The following is a 22,135-nucleotide window of genomic DNA, read 5'->3' as shown; positions in this document are numbered from 1 at the left end:
CCAACTCTGGGCAAGTCACCTTTTCTTTCTGGGCCTCAGTTTTCTTGTCTCACAAGCTGGCAGGTTATTCTTGATGTTTCTAAGAAGGCTTTAACCCGGGCCAAGCTGTGGACTCAGTCACACCAAGGGTTAATTCAGTTAAGGTTGTTTGGTGAAGGGTGGGGTCAGGAGGGAGAATTCATTAACCATGTGCATGCACACACCTCTCTGGGAGATGATATCATAGCCCCTTCTTCCCTTAACCCACTTCCACTGTTTCTCAGTGCAGTCGATAAAAGCTGTTAACATGCTGGGAAACTGGCAAACCTTTGGGGAGGTCAGCGCTTTACTTTGTTCTGTTAGTCCCACAGCCGGTGCTGCCAGTGAGGGCCCTGATCCCTGGAGACCCGCGTGGTGGGCTAGCTTCCCTGCCCCCCCAGTCATGTGACACCCGGCCCCTGTCGTGTATGCACCCCATGGCGCGGTCCCCATGGCGCAGGCTTGCTCAGGCCCTGCGGCCAGCTCTCCTGCCCCGCTAGGAGCCAGAAACAGTTTAGGGAAAGCTGGGAACTGGCTCCTGTCTACTTTGGAAGGCTCAGGGACAGCTGGTGAGGCCTCTGGCGACCCCTGCTGGCGGGAGGGGGCTGGAGGCTTAGGGCCCTGGGGGCCGGGGCAGGATGGGGCAGTTCCTGGACGTCTGAGTGCTGGCTGCTCAGACTCTCCTTCTGGAGACTGGGCCTCCACAGGCTGGAGTCCTCACCTGTGGCAGTGAGGAGGGGGTAGCAAGAGGGTGCCAGGAACCTGAGGTCGGCTGGGGAACAAGGCAGACTGAGGCCGTGGGGCTACATGTCACGAAGTGTGCAGGGCAGGCCACTGGCCGGCTGGCCGGTGTGTTAGACTGATGTGGCCTCAAACAAACGAACTTCCTGTTTCTCTCCCTCGGTGCCTGCTGCCCAGGAATGGTCTGCAGACCTGAATCGAACCCTCAGCCGGAGAGAGAAGAAGAAGGCTGCTGATGGCGTCACCCTGACAGGCATCAACCAGACAGGTGACCAGGCTCTGCAGAACAAGCCCAGCAGGTGGGTGCCGGGGCAGCTTCCATCCCCTGGGATAGGTCCCCCGGGTCCTCTGTGGGCCGGACGCTCCTAGCCCGGATACCTGGGAGACTCCCCAGTGAGGCCTTGCAGGGAACCCCACGGGTGTCTTTCCAGATGATGCTCCTTGGGCATCCAAATTCCGCTGGGCAGTGGCCTCTCTGGGGAGGATCACTTAATGCTAGAGCTGTGGAAAGATCCAGAGAAGGGAGGCTTTGCCACAAACATGCTTGGGGCCCCAAGTGAGGGCAAGAGGTGATGTCAGGTACTGGTCATTGTGTGTCCCCAGGAGTACACACTGGCAGGCGGAGGTCACTGTCAGTGCCGTCCTTTGGGCGGGTTTAGGTATCCCGGCCAGGTTTGTACTTCCCTGTCCTGTATGCAGGTGCCTGATTTGGGAGTGGGGGGGGGCAGTGCAGGAGATCAAAGTGTCCCCCCTTTCAAGTCACCTCTTTGATGAGAGTGTTGGTTATTTTACTTCTGACTTAATTGTTTGCTGAAACCAAGTTTGGGTAGAAAAAGTGGCACTGAGGTCATTAGACCCTCCTGGAAAGTGTGTGCTAGACAAGGCCTGCCCCCAGGCCTCCAAATCCCAGCAGATAGGTGTTACTCTCCTCTGCAGAACTGAGGCTGCCAGCTGACCCCCCTGGAAGCACTCCCGCCCCGCAGGCTCTGGGCCTAGAGGCTTCCATGCCACAAGTAATAATGCAGTTCATGGTTGCTATTTCCTAGGAGGGTCAGCGCAGGTTCTGGAGGCCTCTCTGGAGCCCCTACCTGGGCTCCCAGGCCAGGCATGGCCAGTGGTCGTTCAGCTGCCATGTCTCCGTCTGGGCAGGTGGGCTTGGTGAAGTGACCGGCGCAGTAAGCATTGTCCCAGGGATGAGGCTAGTACCTGTGTGAGTGGGGCAGGCCTGGGGGGTGGGCACGAGACACCACTGCAGGGGTCGGGGAGGAGGGTCTAGGAGAGTCTAGGCAGGCCAGGGCTGCTGCACAAATTCGGCTTCCTAGCACCAGAAAGAGAAAGGTGCCAGGGAGGGAGGAGGGCCTAGTGGTCTCAGACATGCGGCTCAGGCGTAGGCAGCGGGCAGCCTTGGGTCCCGTGCCCCTCACCTGAAGCCATGAGGTAGTTGCTGGCCACTTGGGGTCCGTGGTAGCATTTGAGGCATTTTCTCTCCTGTTCCCGCTCCTCCCACCCCCAGCTCTGTCTGAGCCGTCCATGCAGCACTCTGAGTGTCAGCAGCTTGCAGCCCGACTCGGAGGCCCGGAGGTGGTGTGCGCTCCACAAGCCCTGCCTTGCAACTGAATCCATGGTGTGGTGCCACGGCTCGTAGGGGCCCGTCTTTCTTCTTTACCATCTTGTTCCGCATCTGGCACCTATGGTCACTGCGTCCTGGCTGTCAGTCCGCAGCCTGGGCCCGAGTCAGAGTTCTGCCCAGTCCGTCCCCTCTGGGCCTGGCACACAGTAGGCGGCTGACACGGTTATGCGGATGGATGTTCTCTCTCTGGAGCACAAAAGGGGTCCTAATGTCTTACAAAGGGCTGTTCAGCGGGCTTTGGTGCTGATTTTGGAAGCTCTGGCCCCAGAAGAAGCGGGGAAGAGGCCGCTGGAACCTTTGTAGTCAGGAGGAGGGGACTGCTGTGCTGTGGGGTCTGGGGAGCTCCAGGAGCCTCCCTCCTGCTCTCAACAGCGGCTCCGAGCCTCCCAGCCTCTGAGCCCCACAGGCCTGCTGCCAGCTCACGGCATCAGGAGTAGGGGCCAGGTCGGGAGGACGGTGGGGAGAAGCGGCAAGCCCAGACATCACTTGTGCTCCAGCAGCCTCCTGTCCGCACCCCGGGTCTCCAGTTCAGGGTAGACTGTATCCAGAGGCAAGGACAGGGAAGTGGACATGTTCTCTCCTAGACGTTTTAAGTGTGTTTAACCACCAAAATATCACTGTTTTTGCTAAACCATTCTTTCTGCTCAAACAACATATCCTCCTCTCTGGCAAGGAGCCAATCTGTCCCTTCAGACCCTGGCCCTGTGATCCTGCAGCTGGGAGCACCCAGGACCGGGGTGGGGTGCCGAGCTGGGGTCCCCTGAAAGCTCTCTCTCTCCCGGTAGTGACCTTAGTGTCCCGAGCAACCCCGCACGGTCAGCGCAGTCACTGTCCAGCTACAACCCCTTCGAGGATGAGGACGACACGGGGAGCACCGTCAGTGAGAAGGAGGACATTAAGGCCAAAAAGTTGGTGAACAAACATTTCCCTCTGGTTTCCACCTCGCTCGCTCTCTGTCTCTCCTCTCTCTCTGTCCAGGCTCTCGCCCCCTTGGCACTCAAAGCAATGCATGAGGCCTGCAGGAGGTGGCCCAGCTGCCAGCTGGTGGACAGTCTCTGGCTTCTCGATTTCTCAGTGGGGGGGGAGGGGGCACCCATTAACAATCTCTGGTTGCTTTTTCTCTGTCCTCCGTTAACCCTCGCCGAGGCCCTGGCACACCACCGCAGGAAGACGGGCATGCTGGGTGGCCCTGCGGGGAGGCTGACTGCTCTGTGATGCTGAGGGGCAGTGCTCCTGCGGAAGGGGGCCCCCGCCCAGCCCCAGGGCTGCCGGCTCCAGGCAGGGCCTCGTGCCTCTGCCAGCCCCGTGCTCAGGGCCCTCCGGGGCCACCCTTTCTTGCAGCGTGAGCAGCTACGAGAAGACCCAGAGCTACCCCACTGACTGGTCAGATGATGAATCTAACAACCCGTTCTCCTCCACGGATGCCAATGGGGACTCAAACCCATTTGACGAGGATGCCACCTCGGGGACAGAAGTGCGGGTCCGGGCCCTTTACGACTATGAAGGGCAGGAGCATGATGAGCTGAGCTTCAAGGCGGGTAGGTGGGCTCCCTGGTTGGCATCTGGGGCGAATGCTTCCAACCTGCTGGGGGGAAGGTTTGGGGTTTTTTTCTTTTTTAAGTCTGGAAAATTCCTGCTAGTTCCCTTTATGGGTTCTCCCCCCACATTTCAAAAGCAACAGATGCTCCGTGCCAAACCTTAGAAGGTGCCCTGGTGCTTTTGCCCAAGGTGCCACCCCTAGCAGGACTGAGGGCTGAGCACAGCAGGGCGCTGGGGCAGGAGATGCTGGTCACCGGCACCAGCCAGGTTTCCCAGGTGCTCCCTGGAAGCAGCCAGCCTTGCGGGTCCCCAAGGGAAGGCTTTCTCCAGAGACCCCCAGCTGGCAGAGGGGCCCTTGGTGAGTCACCTGGGCCACTGGAGCCTCGTGTTAGGGCCGTGCCTTTTGAACTTCCTCCCTGTAGGCACGTTGTGTACATTCTACCACCAGCATACCTTTGTTGCCAGTACCCAGAACTTCTGTTTTACAGAACACTCTGGACCCAGATTATGGGAACTCTGTGCACACAGATTTTCTAGCCTTTGTCTTTTTTTTTTTTTTTTCTTTTTTTAAATGCTGGTTGCAATTTGCCAAAATGAGTTTCAACCCTCAGTTTGAAAACACTCTCAGAGCCTGTCAGAGGGAGCTCAAGTGGCCTGGTGCCAAAGTGGGCCCACAGAGAGCCAAGTTCTTTCCTTCTGCCTTGGCCCCTCCTCGAAGTCACCCCAGATCCACTATCCACCCCTCAAACCGGGAGGCCGGGCCAGAACTCAACCAGCGCGGGCTGAAAGTGTGCTCCTCCACTCAGGCCGCACCTCTGGGCAGCTCCCCGCGTCCGTCTGGCTGTGGGGCAGAGGGCCGTGTCCGTGCTCGTCGGCCCCCTTGCCCTTGTGCTCAGCAGGCCGGGCAGATGGCCCCAGACACTCAAGCCCAGGCTTGGTCACCAGGCGTCCCTGGCCGGTTGTAGAAAGTTCTTACGCATTTCTTATGCACCTGCACACATCTTTGTCCAGTTTTCTGACCTCTCGGGGTCATTTGCCCCCTTCTTTGTCTGTTGATTTATTCATTATAATTTCTAATTCCTTCTCTGTCTCACCTGTTGGATTTGTCAGCAATTTTATGGACATAAATGTTCCCTTCTGCTCTGAGTGAATTTTTTTTTTTAAAAGATTTTATTTATTTATTTGGCAGAGAGAGCACAAGTAGGAAAAGTGGTAGGCAGAGGGAGAGGGAGAAGCAGGCTCCCCGCTGAGCAGGGAGCCCGATGCGGGGCTCGATCCCAGGACCTTGGGATGACGACCTGAGCCGAAGGCAGACGCTTAACGACTGAGCCACCCAGGCGCCCCTGCTCTGAGTGAATTATTAAAAGCAGTCTGACTGAAACCAATGTTTTAAATCACCAGTTCACATTTTTACAGCTAGAAAGCTTCCCTCTTCACTATGTCTGTTTTGTCCATTATCTTTACTGCGCTCTTCGCCCCGGCCAGCGCTGCTTTCTTCTCTCTGTAGCTCTGGTGCCCTCCACTCCTCTGGGTCTCAGGCACCTGTGGAGCCTTTCCCTGGGGCCCTTTCCAGCCCGTGTGAGCATCACAGAGCTGGTCTCGCCGTGCACCTGCGAGCCTGGCTGTGTGCAAGGGCGCAAAGGGAGAAACGCCAGTTGTCCAGGGACCCACAGGGGGCAGGAAGGACAGGAGAAGTTGGAGCTTCCCCCCCACCTTTTTTTTTTTAAGATTTTTTTTTTTTTTAAAGATTTTATTTATTTATTTGAGATAGAGAGAATGAGAGAGAGAGAGCACATGAGAGGGGGGAGGGTCAGAGGGAGAAGCAGGCTCCCTGCCGAGCAGGGAGCCCGATGCGGGACTCAATCCAGGGACTCCAGGATCATGACCTGAGCCGAAAGCAGTCGCTTAACCAACTGAGCCACCCAGGCGCCCTTAAGATTTTATTTATTTGATAGAGAGCGCACAAGCAGGGCAAGCAGCAGAGGGAGAGGGAGAAGCAGGCCCCTCTGAGCAGGGAGCCTGACGTGGGGCTCAACCCCAGGACCCTGAGATCATGACCTGAGTCGAAGGCAGACGCTTAACCGACTGAGCCACCCAGGCGCCCCTGAGCTTTACCCCTCTTGGCGCTCACTTCCACCCACCGTGTTCGCTGCTGATGTTGCTGAGTTAGATTTGCATGGGACTGGTGCTGCCGGAGTGGCCCAATGGCAGGAGGAGAAGCCATCCCTCACATGGGAGTGACGGCAGCTCTCCTAACCGGCGGCTCACTGCCTGCTGGGCACCACCCGGCTCCTTCCCTGCTCCAACACTGAGTCCTCCCAGCACCCGGTCGGCAGCGGAGGAAACCAGGCCCCGGGGCAGGGCGCCTTGCCCACGAGCCCCAGCCCTGCGAACTGGTCCCACAGGCACCTTCGTCACTGTCGCTGCTGCACGAAGCGGAGGCAGGGAAATGCCAAAGCAGGGCATAATTGCCTGGGGAAGAAAGTGCAGCTAAGCCTGCAAAGGGAACCCGAGAAGTACAAAGCTTCAAGCTGAACAAAAGGCAAAAGCTGTCCTGGGCTAAGTCTTCCACCCCTTCCCTGCTCCCGAGAAGGCCTGAGCTACGGGGTTCCCACAGTGCCCCTGCAGGCGGTCCCGGGCCAGAGCCCCAGAGCACTGGACTGCTCTGTCCACTCCGAGTGGGAGATACCAGACCTGGACCTTCCAACACCACGGCCCTGACCACACCTTTGGTCTCTGTCCCCTGTCTGTCTCCTTGAAGGACCAGGGCTCCATCTGTCCCTCCTCATCAGGGTTCCTCCTCCACTACCCGGGCCCGGCCTGAAGTCGGGGTTCCTTCATGTCTGAACAGATGAGATGAGTCAAACCACAGTAACACACAGAGCCGTGGGGAGATTCCAGAACTCTGCCGATGGCTTCCGTCTCACTGTGTTGAGAGGGGCTGATTTCTTTAAGTCAGAGGATAAATGCCCTGAGCTGGGGTCCCTGCCCCTCCCACAGCCTACCCTGGACACAGATTAAATGAACACACCCGGTCAGCAATTTTGTGGACATAAATGCAGGACTGTGGGCTGGGCACAGCAGAGCAATAAGTGCTGGAGGAGAGAGATCTAAGATCAAGCGGGAAGGAGGGGGACAGCAGGAGAGGGCGGTGATGGGGGAGGCATGGGCCCTCTGAAAGCATTCCTCTGACCTGGCCTGGAACAGTCGGGAAGCACAGGGCCTGTGGCATTGAATTCTGCAGTCTCTGTGGGAGCTGCTTGCTTTCGGGTCCTTGCACGAGCGAGATGGCGGTCTTGAGGCCTCTTGGGGGCCCCTACGGCTGGCTAAAAGAGCAGCTAAAATGCAACTTAGAGAAATAACCAGGTCTGGCCCAAGAGAATGCCTGCTCCTCCCACCCAACTTAGAGGCCCTCTGTGGGCCAGGGTGGGGGCTAAGCTGCCAGGGCACTCTGACCGGGTGGTGGGTGGTCCGTGTGTCACCCGGCTGCTCACCAGGACTGCTTGCTTCTTGTCTTGAAGGGGACGAGCTGACCAAGATAGAGGACGAGGATGAACAGGGCTGGTGCAAGGGACGCTTGGACAACGGGCAGGTCGGCCTGTACCCAGCCAATTACGTCGAGGCGATCCAGTGACGGGCCAGCCAGCTGGCTGGCGGAGAGTGGAGGCGGGGGTCCCAGGAGCTCCGTTGGCCATCGGCCCTGGACAGCGGCAGCCCGGCGGCAGTCGGCTGTGTGAGTGTCCGCTCCTTTTCCTGCAAGACGTGCTGGCTCCGTTGCTCTTGGCTTCCTGGTGTCTCTCAGAGGCAGACGAGCTGGTCGTTTCATCTGGGACTCAGCACCTTTCCGCACGCCGTGCAGACGGAGAGGTCTGAGCGCCGGAAGACAGTACAACAGGACTCACCCCGTACCCCCATCCTGCTCACTCTGCTTGTCGGCTTATCATGGATCTGTCTGTTCTTGACCTTGTCTTTCCTCCTCTCCTCTGAAGCAATGGTGGGTTCCATTGATTCTTGTTCCGCTGATTACTTCCTCTGACGCGTCCCATCACCCGCAACTTAAATGAACAAACTTACATGCTATTTTCTGAGTGAAGACGTCGAGGTTTTTAATTTAAAGGCTGTGTACAGTTATACTTTTTTATATACCTGTTCTTCCATTCATTTATACTTAAATTATGGCACAGATTGATATACACCGGTCTTGAGGAAATCTCTCTTTCCGCGCTGGGCCTGGGGCAAGCCTTGAGAGCCGCAGTTCCCTGAGATAGGCGGTGCTTGAGGCCCGAGAGGGTGGTGGAAAGGTGGGGAACGCGTCCGGCTGGATTTCTGGTGTGAAGGCCCTGTGCATTTGGGGCATCTGCCATGAGTTCCGGAAATAACCTTACGTAGTACTCCAGATGTCCCCGTATTTAAAAACTATTTTCATTCGATTTGTGTTTAAAACTTTATTCTTGCAAATTAACAATTTTATCAGTGATTTGAAAGGTTACAAAGTAAGAAGACTAACTTCTCAAGCACACGCATCTGTAGATTAAGATGCTTTCTATTAGACTGTCATGTCTTGGTGTATATCTGTATATATTATTTGATATTCAGAGAGTCTAAAGAGTTCGTCTACTGTTTTAGTGAGATTTAATGGCTTTTGACAGTGGGTTTAATTTGTAAACTGCTTGAAGACTGTGACATTCGGGCACAGGCCTGGCTGGTCGGCTGGGCCTCCTCTGGGCTCCGGGCACGAACCTGGGCCTCTCTGGAGTGGGGACAGCTGTTGGGACGCCTGTCCTCGCTGGACAGCTGTGGGTCCACCTCCCCACCAGCCTTAGTCCTTTCCGTAGCAGAACACTGTAAAACCTCCCGTGTCTTTCCAACAGCTGCAGATGCCAGCCCTCCCAGTCCCTCGCGAGCACACGAAAGCTGGGTCTCACCCCAGAGCACCGGGGTCTCTGAGCGGCCTTAGTCATCGGGAGCAGATGTGCTGGGGCAGGAACTACACTGTAATCACAGGGCGGGGGAGGGAGGGAAGGCGGGAAAACCTTTATTTTGTGTAACTCAGACACCAGTGAAATGGCCACCGCCATCACAAGCTATGCATTTTCTCAGTGTTTCCAGTGAGCTTGATGTCTTGCTTGGAAAGTGGATGTGCGTCTGTGTTCGTCATGAAAACTTACCAGCAGAAATCCTCATTCCTTTGCTACAGATTTACCAAAAATTGTCAAGTCTTTTCAGTTAGGAGTTTCTTTAAATGTATAGTATTTTAGAAAAAAAAAAATCAATAAACAGTTGATCTCATGAGTGTCGCTGTCCCCGAGCTGTGCGTCCCTCACGCTCATGTCCGCTGGTGGCCGTGTCTCCGGCAGCGTCTTCCATCTCTGGAGCTGGGCGAGATCCCGGGCGCCCACCGCTGCCCGAAGGGCCCTGCGCCCTGCCAGTCCGGAGGTTGGGGATGTGAGGCACCGGAGCCCCTCCAGAGGCCCCTCTCCCCGAAACCCGCTCCTCTGTGGCCCGGGCTGCCCCGGTGTAGACGCTGCCGCCTCCTTCCCCCGCCCCGAGACCCAAACAGCAGGACCCAGATGGGAGACCATCACCTGGGCTTCTTCGAACACATTCCCTGAGCGCCTGCTGTGCGCTGGGCCCTGTGCTCTGACAGTATCTGCAAATAGCGTGCCCATCTCGGGGGCGCCTGGGGGCTCAGTGGGTTGTCTGCCTTCGGCTCAGGTCATGATCCCCGCGAGTCTGCTTGTCCCTCTCCCTCTGCCCCTCCCCCCAGCTTGTGCACTCCCTCTCTCCCTCCCTCTCGCTCGCTCTCGCTCGAATAAAATCTTTTAAAACAAAAGCGTGCCCATTTCCAGACATCCCTGTGTGTCGGCCGAGTCTCCCTATTCCATTTTACAGAGAAGGACACGGAGGCTCCAAGAGCCATACTCCGCCCCGCCCCGCCCCGCCCTGCCAAGGAGTCCCTGCTGGTCTGTGGCACTAAAATCCCTGTGGGATCCTCCCGCCTCATTGGGGTGACCTGAGTTGAAAGAAGGCCAGGGCAAGGCAAGAGAGGAGAGATGTGAGGGCTGCCGCAGCCCGAAACGCCAAACCCCAGTGAGGCTCGTCCAGACAGGTGCCCCTCCTGGGCCGCGGGCCCTCAGGGGAGCCAGGAGGAGCGAGGCGGGCAGCTGCCACCGCAGCGCTGCTGTGCCCGGCTCAGGAATGGCGGAGAAGAACCTTGTCATCTGATGGGTGATGGGGCCCCTACTCTCCACTTAGGAGGAGTTGGAGCCCATCGGAGCTGCCCGCTGCCCAGGGCGGACACGGCCCAGGCTGGCACAGACACAAGGGAGGACGGCAGAGGGGCGGGTCCGCAGGCTCCTGGTTCGCACAGCCTGAGCTGGGCCAGCCAGTCCTGGGCACCTGGGGAGCTCATGTACTGTCATGACCGCTGTGGGGGAGGCTGGAGTCACCCGCTTTGCAGAAGACGACACAGAAGGTCTGGAAACTCAAGTGCCACAACTTGCCCAAGGTCCCATGACAGAACTGCAGGATTCTTGAGGGCAAGCCCTTCCTCGCCCCCCTCCACTGGCAGATAAAGGGGGTGGGTGGGGGGAGGTGAGCAGGAGGAACCCTCCAAAGCCAGGAGGAAACCACCTCTGCTCAGCGGGGCCCCTTCCCCGCCCGTCATCTGAGAGCTCCTGCAGGAAGTCCCGAAGGGCCCTCGCTGCCCACCTGCCCTCTGGGGCGAGCTCCGGAATCCTAACTCACCCCTCAGCTTCCCCAGGCAAGAGCGGTGCCTGTCTTCCTGGTTGGAGGGCTAGAGGCGGGTGAGCAGGGCCCCAGGCACCCAGGGGGCCATAACTGTTACCGTGGTGATAAGTGATAACCAGCTCCTCCTGGTCCCCAGCCAGAAGCTTCTGGCCTTCTTGGCTGCCCCTCCCACACCCTCCACGCTGGGCCACCAACTCCTCTTTGTCCCTCTGTCCTTCCCTTCCCCAGAGCCACTGCCTGGGGCCAAGCTGCTCTTTCCCCCCAATCACTGCTGTGTGGGCACCACCTTCCCGGGGCCTGGGGCCCTGGGCGGCCTGCCCAGTCCCTTCTCCGCAGCAGAGGGTAGGAGGGGGTATTTCTTCTTCCTGCCCGAGCCCCCAGGGCATGCCCAGAGGGCAAGCAAGCTCCAGTGAGTGACCCAGGCAGAGGTCTGGCTCTGCGGCAGCTTGAGCTAAAATACTAGGTTTTGTGAGTTCCCTGAGAGAGGACAGAGCAAGCCTCTGTCCTGGGCTTCACTGCAGGCCCTTCACCACCTAAGCTCGTGAAAGGCCTCTCCCTGTGCCTGGACAGGTGTTTGCTGGGTGACCGGCGGGTTTGGGCTCTGCCAAGGCCTCGGGTAGTAGCGGCAGACATAGAGGGGGCCACGTACAATCCATCAGAATGGGGATGGGGAGGTTGAGAAGGGCACCCGTGGGCCACTTGACCAACCCCCTCCTTGTTCATGGGGAAACAGGCCCAGTGAGGGGCAGGAGTGACTTGCCCGTGGTCAGAGTGAGTGGTTGGGGGAGCTGAGCATGGCCTGACCCTGAGTAGCCCTTCCTGGCAGGGCATCAGTTGGCTCTCTCCCTGGGTCATATTCATTCACGGTTAATTAATTAAGTAAGTAATTTACTTATTAAGATTCTATTTATTTAACAGAGAGAGATATAGTGAAAGAGAGAACGCAAGCGGGGGGAGTGGGAGAGGGAGAAGCAGGCTTCCCGCTGAGCAGGGAGCCCAACAAAGGGCTTGATTCCAGGACCCTGGGATCATGACCTGAGCCAAAGGCAGACGCTTAATGACTGAGCCACCCAGGCGTCCCTCACTGTGCATTTATTGAGCACCTACTATGTGCAAGACTAGGTGGTGACAGGAGAAAAACGAAGAAGGACCCAAGTTTGCCTTTGGGGAACTCCAGAAGGTCAGGGAGGGTCCAAGTCACTTGGACACCAGTGAGGAGGGGGCAGGATGGTCCCCTGAGAGTGTACCTGGTGGATTCTGGAGGCCCCCCTACAAGTCTTAGGAAATTAGGACAAACAGGGCCCCCAACCCAGCTCCAAGGCCCTTGGGGGCACAGTACTATGGGGTCCTTGAGCTGTTCCCCCCACTTCCGGTGGAAAGCATCCCTGGCTGGCAAGAGGTCAGAGTGGACTACAAACTGGCTGGGGAGGACCCCCACCCCTGTGTGACCCGAAGCCCAACCAAGTGCCTGAGCCTCACTGCATAAAGTGGGGATGACCTTGGCGGTGTCCAGAAGCGGGACACCTTGCTGGGCAGGCGCCTTGCCCTCGGCATCCCTTCCCCCAGACACCTGCAGGAGGTGCATGCCCCCCTCCGGACTCTGTTTTCCCTTAGAAGGGCAGGCAGTGACTTCTGGGCTGGGCCTCTGTGGTCTCTGTGGTGGGAGCGAGCAGCAGGGCCCAGGCCCCAGCACCCAGTGGACACATGTGGGCCACCGTGGAGAGACCCGGGGCTGGGATAGAGGCGCTCTACTGCCCCAGGAAGGACAGACCCGGACCAAGCCGAATCTGGCAGGCCTCTCCTTGAGGTACAAGGTTATCCTACACCAGGTGGGGCCCCTGCGGAGCACAGAGTCAGAGGAACCAGGCTGACCCCAGCATTGTCAGGGGGTAGGCAGTTTCTCAGCCCACGGTTTCCAAGCAGCCTTGGGCTTCACATTTATCAGCCACATGCCAGGTCCAGTGCTGAGCTCCTTTCTCTGCAAAGAGTCATATAACCCTCCTCATTATGTATGGCACGCCATTTTGCAGATGAGGAAACAAATCAGAGAGGTGGAGTGACTTGTGCGAGGCCGTACAGCAAGTTGGGGGCAGAGCTGGGGTTTCAATTCCAGGGCCTAACTCCAAAAAGCAGGTGCTGTTGTACTCCTGGAGGTCTTGTTACAACCTAGCTCGCTGGACCACCTTCTAGAGTTTCTGAATCACGAGGTTGGGGGTGAGGTCCAGAGTTTGCATATCTAACAAGTCCCAGGTGAGGCTGACCCACGGCCACACTTTGAGAACCGCTGGTCCAAATAGCAAGAACGGGCTGCCCAAAGTACCAGCAATTCCATGTGCTCCTTGTACTTGTTCATATAACCAGCAGATGCTCCTAACCCAGCTCTGGGGCACGGGAGCTGGGTCCTGGGGACCCCGAGACTGATCGCCCACAGTCTGGCCCAAGGAGGTAGGGAAAGTATGTCCAAAGAGAGCCCAGGGAGCAAGGGACACAAGCCAGCGTGACATCCCATCCCTGACTATTCCTATGATGCCCGTGCAAGGGGCAGGGAAGGTGAGGTGGGCCTGGTGGCAGAAGGAGAGGTGTCCCCCCGGGGTCAGATGGGCACCAGTGTCACTGATGAGCTGCCCGTCCTCGGGTAAGCCCCTCCCTCTGCCTGGCGCTCCGTTTCCTCATCTGGAAAAGGGGAACGTGGTTCCTATCTTTTCTCTTTCACGATCGTATGCGGTCTAGAGTGTGAGCGTGCTTGATAACACACACAAATCTGGGGAGCGTGGTTATGGAGGTAGTCTAACCCCGAATGCCAGCCCCACGCAAGCCGACCTCAGAGGGAGACTCCCAAATCCTCCCCCAACCGGTCACCCAGCACGAGCGCCTCCCCCAAGCCATGTATTCATCCATGTATGAAACTGTACGCAGGGAGGCTGGCGTTTCCACACCAGGATCCGACGGAAGATGTTTTTCTTCTCTGAAACTCAACGACAGTCTTACAAAGGCGTAAAAATGAAGTCGATGGTTAAAAGCGTGGACTAGGAGGTAGTATTCCCTGCACTCAGACTGGACTTCCTGTGTGACCTGAATTAGCTGCGTGGGCCTGACTGAAATACTTAGGCTCGCCAAGACTTGGTTTGCTCATTGATAAAATGGGAACAAGAGCAGTTAACATTTGTATTTCAGTCTGTGCCAGATCCTGTTCTAAACCCTTCAACGTTTATTAACTTTCTGGATTCTCACAGCGGCCCCATGAACTAGGTACATGTTATCATTCCTAGTTTTACAGGCAAAGAGCTTGAGGCACAGAGAGGTTAGGTGACGTGCCCAAGATCCAACAGCCGCCACACGGCCGAGCGAGCGTTCAGACGCGGGTGGTGCAGTACAGGCTCTGCCCACTAGGCTGCGCTGTTGGACTGCGAGGGCGAGGATGCGCCGCTCCCCCCGCCCCTCCGCCGCGGCCCCCCAGCGGCGCTTGTTCCGTGACGCCTACCAGGACTAGAGGTCCCCACTAGGGAGCCGCCGGTCCTGAAAGACCCTCCTCGGGGCTCTGAGCAGCTCATCACAGCACTGGCCCGACCGCACTGTCAACAGCAAGCTCATCGGTGCAGAGCCCTTCACCTCTAGCCCCAGACCTTCTCTCTTTCACTCCTGGAGCTAAACGGAAAAGATAAAATGAAATCCATTTTGGCCCGTCCAGTGAAATTCAGGTTCTATTGTTTCGGACCTCTTCAAATCCTTTGCGGGAAGGACTAGGAAAGGAACAAGGGAGAAGGGACGGATGAACAGAAGAACTGCATACGTAACATCACTCTCTTGGAGGAAAGGAGAACAAACACTCTGATGGGCGGACACCGCGTGGCCCCCTGCGTGGCCCCTGGGGAGGTGACAAGCAACTGTGTGCAGCTAATCAGCCACCTCCAGGTCAAGACAGCCTGGCCGCTCCTGCCCCTCGATACAGCATTTTCCAATAACAATGTTAATGATTGAAGCTCAACTGTAAAGGGAACAAAGGTTCAGATGGAAATTTGGAAACTAAGCAGAAGTATTCAGAAAAACAAAGCCACCCATGGTCCGGATGTCCAGAGGCAACACTGCTGATATTCCGGCGTATTTTTTCTAGTCTTTTTTTTCCATACGTGCACGTGTGTAGGGCATGTATTCTGTTGTGGTTGTCATCAACGTGTGTGTTTCACAAAATTGGGCTCATACTGTAAGTGTGGTGTGGCACCCTGCTTCCTTCTCTTAACCTTTCACAAGCATTTTCTCCCGTACCTAAATATGCTTAACTTAAAAATAGAACATTTACAGGCCGCGTGATATTCCATGGGCCATAAGTCCCATATCGCTGAGCATTTGCTTTGTTTCCCGTTTCTTTTTTCATTTTTTAAAAAATTTTTTTTTATTTTTTATTTATTTGCGAGAGAGAGCACGAGAGGGGGAGGGTCAGAGGGAGAAGCAGACTCCCTGCCGAGCAGGAAGCCCGATGCGGGACTCGATCCCGGGACTCCAGGATCATGACCTGAGCCGAAGGCAGTCGCTCAACCGACTGAGCCACCCAGGCGCCCTTCTTTTTTCATTTTTTAGGTATAATTTACATCCAGTAAAACGCACGCCATTTAGGGTACGGTCAAGTTTTGACAAACGCGTTGTCGTGTAACCACCACCACAATCGAGAAACAGAACTGTCCCATCACTGCCCAAATTTGTCCTGGCTCCGTAATTCAACCTTTCCTTATATCCTTAGCCCTGGGAAACTGCTAACCTGTTTTCTGTTTCCATAGTGTTGCCTTTTCCAGAATGTTCTGTGAATGGAATCATAGAGCATGCAGCTTTGTCTTCCCTTCTTCTGCTTCACATAATTAATTTGAAATTCATCCATGGGGTTTCACGCATCCGTGGTTTGTTCCTTCTTACTGTAGGTAGTCTTCGTGGAGTGAATTCACGTTTGCTAATCCAGTTGAAGGATTATTTGGGTTGTTTCCAGCTTTTGATGATTACAACGCATTTGTTATGAACATTCAGGTACAGGTTTTTGTATAAACATAAGTTTTCGTTTCCTTTTGCAATTATTTTTGCTAATATTTTAATATTGCAAGCATTATAGCAATGAGCAATTTTTACACCCAATCCTCTATCCCATTAAAGGAAGTAATGGTATCAGCTTAATTTTTTAACAAATCAATCAATAACATCAACTCAGTAACAAGCAAATATCATTATTTAAATATTTTACCTTTTAAAATGGGGCATTTGTGAATTTCCAAGTGTGCACGGCCTGAGCAGTATTGGGGTTTGTGGAAATCAGGTAATGCTGCTCATGATTCCATGCGTTCATTTTCAAATGAACCCGATCTGTACAGAAATGGCCTAAGAGATAGCATTCGCATGTTTTCTCTTCAGCCCTAACTAAAGTTCACTGGTGTCCTCCGGGGACAAGGGGCAAGATCTGTGCCTGCCTATTCCCACTTTGTGATTCATCGTATTACTGTCCAGGCAAGTCTAGTTTTTCCTTAGAGTGGCATCTAGCTTTCGGCAAGTTCCTATTTCACTGAATAAACTAAATAAACTAAACGCTGTTTCACTTGGCCAAGGCGCACCAGTGTGTCTTCATAAAAGATAAATAGCGAGGACAGTACACAGCAATGTGGACCTGCCTCAAGGCTGGTTCCTTCTGTATTCTGTTATTCTTTTTTTTTTTTTTTAGGATTTTATTTATTCATTTGAGACAGATACAGAGAGAGAGAGAGAGAGAGAAAGCATGAGCAGGGAGAGAGGCAGAGGGCGAGGGAAAAGCAGGCTCCTCGCTGAGCCTGGAGCCCGATGTGGGGCTCGATCCCAGGACCCTGGGATCATGACCTGAGCTGAAGGCAGACGCTTAACCATCTGAGCCACCCAGGCGCCCCTGTATTCTGTTATTCTTAAATCTGTAGCAATGAATTTTTGCTTGTCTTCTTTGGAGGGTGAGAGGATCTCTTACTCTCTTTTGGATTTGGTATCGTTGGGCTTTGCTTCTGCTCCTCCCTTGGCAGGAATGCATCTTTTCCCAAACCCTGAGGGAGGGTTAATTTGCTGCTTTTGTTTTCCAGAAGGGATGTGGGTGGGGTTTTGTGCCCCTCCCCCAATAGTTGGATACCGGACTCCCCAGGGGGTTTCTCTCAAGTCTCTGCCTCCAGCTTTCTTATGAAGAAAAATTTCTGATGGGGGTTCATGGAAAAGAGCTTGTGAATGAATGTAAACTCTTTGTATCTGAGGCCTCAAGCTATTTCAAACTGACGTGCCAGCCCACACTTGGCCTTTACGAATTCATTAAAATTTTGACTGATTTCCTCTTACCCACTTGGATGGCGTCACCTTTCTCCTATGCTTTACCAAAGGTGAAGGAGCTCTTGTGTTCCATCTACCTTTGGGGACGCTCGTTTTGATGGAGCAGAAGGCTAGCTGAGGACAAAGCAGAAGCTGACACCCCGCAACCCGCGCCCCCCCCCCCCCCCAGGATGTTATGTGACATTCCTCAGGCACTCCTGGCTGCCCTAAAGGGAAAACAAACGGTTAACTGATAGAGATCACAGTCTTGCAGGACAGGAGTCTCCCTCAGTTTACAAATGTCCTAGTGATTTACAAGGAAGAAGCTTTCTCATCAATAGCCTAACCTCCAGGAGACCCATAACTCAGTTTCCTGAAGCCCTAACATCACCCTCCCCTCCATAAAATTAAGGGAGGCTGAGGCGGAAGGAAATGTAAATAAAATTGGATTTCTTTTGAACCTGAAGCCCAATGACAGGTGGTACGTGTGATAGGAGGAACGTAACATTCCTCCAGGAAACTGCCAGTTGTCTTCCTGTTAGTGCCCCATTAGAGGGGGAAATAGCCTTGGCTTGACAATAACCAGGCCTCCAGTATCCTGAGAGTCTTTAGCATATGACAGTCCTTCTGGACACCCCCTTTGTCCTCACCTCCCCAACTCCTAGGTATATAATCAGCCACTCCTCAAGACCACAGGGCAGCAGCTCTTTCTGCCCACGGGTCCTGTCCCCGTGCTTTAACAAAACCACCTTTTTGCACCAGAGACATCTTAAGAATTCTCTCTTGGTCGTTGGCTCCGGACCTCACTTATATTCTAAAACTTCATCAGTTTCTCTTCGGAATTCAGTTTACTTGGGTGATTTGCAACCTTAGCCATCTGACAGGCTTAAGAAAAGCTATGATTTTGTAGATGATCCAGTCTGTTCTCATCATGTGGGGAGTGACACTCTTTTGTAGCTTTCTACATTCTAAGCCTACTCCACACATCTTTTTTGAATGCACACTATGTGCCAGGCATGTTCTAGGTGCTGGGGACAGAGGTAGACAAGACAGACCTGATCTCAATACATTTATATTCAGCTGAAGGGAGGAAATACATAGTATTACATACTGTATTAGGTGGTAATAAGTTCTACAAAGAACACTTAAGCAGATGAGAGATGAGCCAGTGATGTGCATACACAAACAGTATTTTTCCTCCCATAGACTCTGTACTTCATTGCACTTTTTTCCTTCTCCTTGTGATGTTGTTTTGGAATGTTGCTGGGGACCGGAGCCGACGGCCAAGAAAGAACTCTTGAGACATCTTTGGTGCAAAAAGATGATTTTATTAAAGCACCGGGGCAGGACCCATGGGCAGAAAGAGCTGCTGCACCAGGGTTGTGAGGGGTGGCTGATTATATACTTGGGAGTTGGGGGACGTAAGGAAAAGGGAGGTAGCCAAAAGGACTTTGCTATACTAAAGAAGATTTACATGATAACGGAGGCCTGGCGATTGCTGAGTTAAGGTTGCTTTTCCTTCCAGTAAGGCATTAACCTGAAGACAGTTGGGAGCTTCCTGGAGGAATGTTACACTCTTCCTATTACAAGTCCTTGTCAATAGGCTGCAAGTCTTAAAGAAACTTAACTTTGTTTATATTTCCTTCTGCCTCTGTTTCCCACATCACTCATGGACGGTGAGGTTAGGGCTCCAGGAAATTGAGTTATGGGTCTCTGGAAGTTAGGCTATTGATAAGAATGCTTTTTCCCTGTATATCACTAAGACGTTGGTAAACAGATGGAAACTCCAGTCCTGCAGGACTGTGAGCTTTATCAGTTAACCATTTGTTTTCTTCCCTTCTCTTAGTTTTGGGGCAGCTAGGAGTGCCTGAGGAATGCCACACGTATCTCACGGTGGGGGGGTGGGGGTTGGAAGGGGTTGTGGGGTGTCAGCTTGTGTTTTGTCCTCAGCTTGCCTTCTGCTCATCACGTGGAGCAGGGAGCCCGATGCGGAGCTCCATCCCAGGACCCCGAGATCATGACCTGAGCCGAAGGCAGATTTCAGCTCCAAATAGTCATCATCATTCCCATCAGAAAGGATATGACTGTTCCTCATAAAAATGCCCGGTGTTCTGTGTAGGGCCAAACTAGTATCAAGATGGGGAAACTGAAAGGACCCCAGGAGAAAAACTGCCTTTTTCCTCCTTTTCCTGCTTCGGCTCTTGCTAGGATGTGCACCCCCGCCTTATACATGCCTTAATATACGTCCTCTTTGTAATGGTCAAGGAGTTAATGATTTCTTTGGAGTCTTCCGGCACGACAGATAACATCATCCAAGGAGTGACTGGGAGGGGTCATCATGTAGGCTTTCCAAGACCCGACTCCAGATACCTTGATGCCAAGATCCCTGTCTCCAGGGCATAAGTGACTTATGGAGAACACCGGAGCCCTTGTCCTTGTTTTGATTGACGGGTTCTGGGATGCCTAAGACAGGTACACCAGACCATGATCCTCAATAAAAACCCCAACCCCAAGCAAGGAACTCTCTTTCCTTTCTGAGTCTCCCAGACACTGTCTGCTGTGCTTTATCACTTACGCTATTTAATAAACTTTGCTCTTACTTCCTCTCAGTTCACATTTGATCTCCGTCCTGCACAAAACCATGGACCCTCTTGGCTGGTCCCACGGGACTCCCTCTGGGTCCTCGGACAGGCCAGCCTGCATCACTATGACAGGACACAGACTACAAGAGTATATACTTTGACTTAAGAACTTTCAGTCGCAGCTATCTGCAAAGTAACTTAATTGTTCTGTTAGGCAATACATTTCCCTTCCTTGGAAAAGTTCCAACCCTGGGTTTATCTGAGCCCACCTCCTTGCAAACTTCCAACTTCCCCCCAGGGCATCTAACCAGACAGGTTGAAAGAGCATTCCTAGCTTCTTTTTTTTTTTTTTTTTAAATATTTTATTTATTTATTTGACAGAGTCACAGCAAGAGTGGGAACACAAGCAGGGGGAGTGGGACAGGGAGAAGCAGGCTTCCCGTGGAGCAGGGAGCCCGATGTGGGGCTCGATCCCAGGACCCTGGGATCATGACCTGAGCCGAAGGCAGACGCTTAACGACTGAGCCACCCAGGCGCCCCAAAAGGGCATTCCTAGCTTCTAAAAGCAGAAAAGCACTGTCAAAGGCTTTTCCGGGGCTCCCCCGGGGAAGCTGCTCTCCCCCCGTTGCTCAGCACCGATTCTTTCTCTCTAGCCCCATTGTACAGATGAGCAAGCCCGGTTTTGGAGAAGAGAAATGACTCGACCAAGGTCACCGAGCTAGAAAGGAGCGGGCTCAATCAGGCTTGGAGCCAAGGTAAACCTGTTTTCCTTGCATTGCGCCACCGAACCTCAGGAGACATTTTTCCAGCGGCTCCACAGCCACGACAGTAAAAGAGGCACCTTTCTCCACGAGTTCGAGCCCTTCTGTAATGTCAGCCACAGGGCGGGTCGCAGCCCGGGGCGCGGGGAAAAGTCCCGCGGCTTTTCTGGTCTGTGTTCACCAGTTCGGACTAAGCCTCAAGAGAACTGCTCTCTCTCTGAGCTGATACCCAAACAGGTACTTTAAGAAAAGCAATTTTCGGGCGATGAAAGCTTCCCACCCAGGGCTCGGCTTTAGCTTAATGCAAAAAAACACAAAAAACAAAAAACGCAGGGGTGGGCACTAGCGAAAAGCGGGCGTCCGGAGGTGGCGGGCAGGTCCTTCCCCTCACGTTTCCTACTCTGCCACCTGGAGGGACTGGTTCTGTGCCCTCACGAGGACGGGGTGAGAAGACCTCGGCCAAGCAAGCAGTCCGTCGGTCGAAGTGGCGATCGACCAGCCCAAGTGGTGGCGGGTCCCACGGCCGAGCGCGCGGGAGGCAAGCCTACCCGACCGCAGCTTCAGTCCTCCGCATACCCGACCGAACCACGGGACCCCGCGGGGAGAAGCTGCGCGAGGCTTCTGCGCACGCGCGGGCAGCGCAGGGGCGGGGCTCGAGCGGGCGGAGCCAGCCGTGCAGCTGAGCGAGGGCCGCGAGAAGAGAGCGGCGCGTGAGCTCCTGTTTGGGGCGGGCCCGGGGCGGGTCCGGGCGGGGCGGGGCCTGGCCGTCACGCGCAGCCCCGCCCCCTCGGCCGCAGTCTCTCTCCGGGAGGCGGCAACCGCTCCTGTTCGGCTCTTCCCGGTTGGCCGGGCCGGCTGCCCCTCGTTTCTCTGGTGACCATGGGGGACCCCAGCAAGCAGGACATCCTGACCATCTTCAAGCGCCTCCGCTCGGTGCCCACCAACAAGGTAACGGCCTTCGGGCGTGTTCAGCCTTGCCGGGCGTCCGTGCCGAACCCCGCGGGCGGCCCCCGCTGCGGCAGTGGCCGCGGCCGCGGGAGGAGGAGCCGGCCCGGCCTGTGACACGTCGCACTTGCGGCCGCGGCGCCTGGGCCTCGTCTGGGTCTGGGCCGCGCGCCGCCCCCAGCCTCAGCAAGGAGGAGGGGAGGGGGCGCACACCGGGGTCCTGGGCGGGGCGGGCACCTGGGGGTCCCGGGGGCGGGAGGCGACAGCCTCTGGGGGCCCCGGGGGCCGGGGGCACACACTTGGGGTTCCTGACACCGGGCGGGGGAGCACACACGGGGGCTGCTTTTGGGGGTGGCGGAGTGGACCCCGTGAGTTCCTGAGAGAGCTGGAGGCGAGCTCGGGGACCCCCCCCGCCGAGAGAGGGCTGGGGTGCACCCACAGGGGCGCTTGTGAGCGGGGCTGACACTGCAGGCCACCTGTGACCCAGCTGGGAAGCACGCACCGGCCCAGAGACTCCAGCTGGCAGCGCTGGGCGCTTGGGAAAGCTCGACTGGCCCCCTCCACACCCTGGAGCTGACCTCTGAAGTTCCCCTGGGGTGCCTGTTGGAGCCTGGTTGGTCCCCTGTGCCCTTTGATGGCAGCCTCAGTTTCCCTGTCTGATAAAGCGACTAAGTGGTCTCTGCAATGGCTTCCAGCTCATTCCTCTTGCTAAGAAGGCCCACCATAGACCCTTTCTCTGTCTTCCCTTTGGGTCTCTTTTGGAGGTTGGGGTTTTCCTTTTTTTTTTTTTGTCTCTAGAGGTGGTTCTCCTCTGTGACTTTTACAACTTTCGCGACTGGCTGGAGATGTTGTGATGACACATCGGGCTAAAGTGA

The 22,135-nt window shown here is 55.1% G+C and overlaps 2 protein-coding genes across 7 annotated transcripts in view; both read left to right on the top strand.

The window, feature by feature from the left end:
- PACSIN2 (protein kinase C and casein kinase substrate in neurons 2) overlaps window positions 1-9,220 on the top strand; it is a 132,041-nt gene extending 122,821 nt beyond the window's left edge. For 5 of the 6 annotated variants that reach the window (XM_081822596.1, XM_081822597.1, XM_081822598.1 and 2 more), the window contains exons 8-11: window positions 937-1,058; window positions 3,175-3,297; window positions 3,731-3,927; window positions 7,450-9,220. In XM_081822596.1, coding sequence (XP_081678722.1) covers window positions 937-1,058; window positions 3,175-3,297; window positions 3,731-3,927; window positions 7,450-7,562 — 555 coding nt within the window. In that variant the 3' untranslated portion in view covers window positions 7,563-9,220. The remainder of the gene's footprint in view (window positions 1-936; window positions 1,059-3,174; window positions 3,298-3,730; window positions 3,928-7,449) is intronic. The other variant, XM_081822600.1, reaches the window with a different exon arrangement.
- An 11,871-nt stretch (window positions 9,221-21,091) lies between these two features.
- The window catches only part of ARFGAP3 (ARF GTPase activating protein 3), a 37,793-nt gene continuing 36,749 nt past the window's right edge, over window positions 21,092-22,135 (top strand). The window contains exon 1 of the mRNA XM_081819013.1: window positions 21,092-21,263. Coding sequence (XP_081675139.1) covers window positions 21,195-21,263 — 69 coding nt within the window. The 5' untranslated portion in view covers window positions 21,092-21,194. The remainder of the gene's footprint in view (window positions 21,264-22,135) is intronic.

This window comes from Leptonychotes weddellii, chromosome 5 (genome assembly GCF_054177405.1).
Source record: "Leptonychotes weddellii isolate Sample4059 chromosome 5, ASM5417740v2, whole genome shotgun sequence".
NCBI classification, from domain to species: Eukaryota; Metazoa; Chordata; class Mammalia; order Carnivora; family Phocidae; genus Leptonychotes; species Leptonychotes weddellii.
This window is presented reverse-complemented; position numbering and strand designations above follow the sequence as displayed.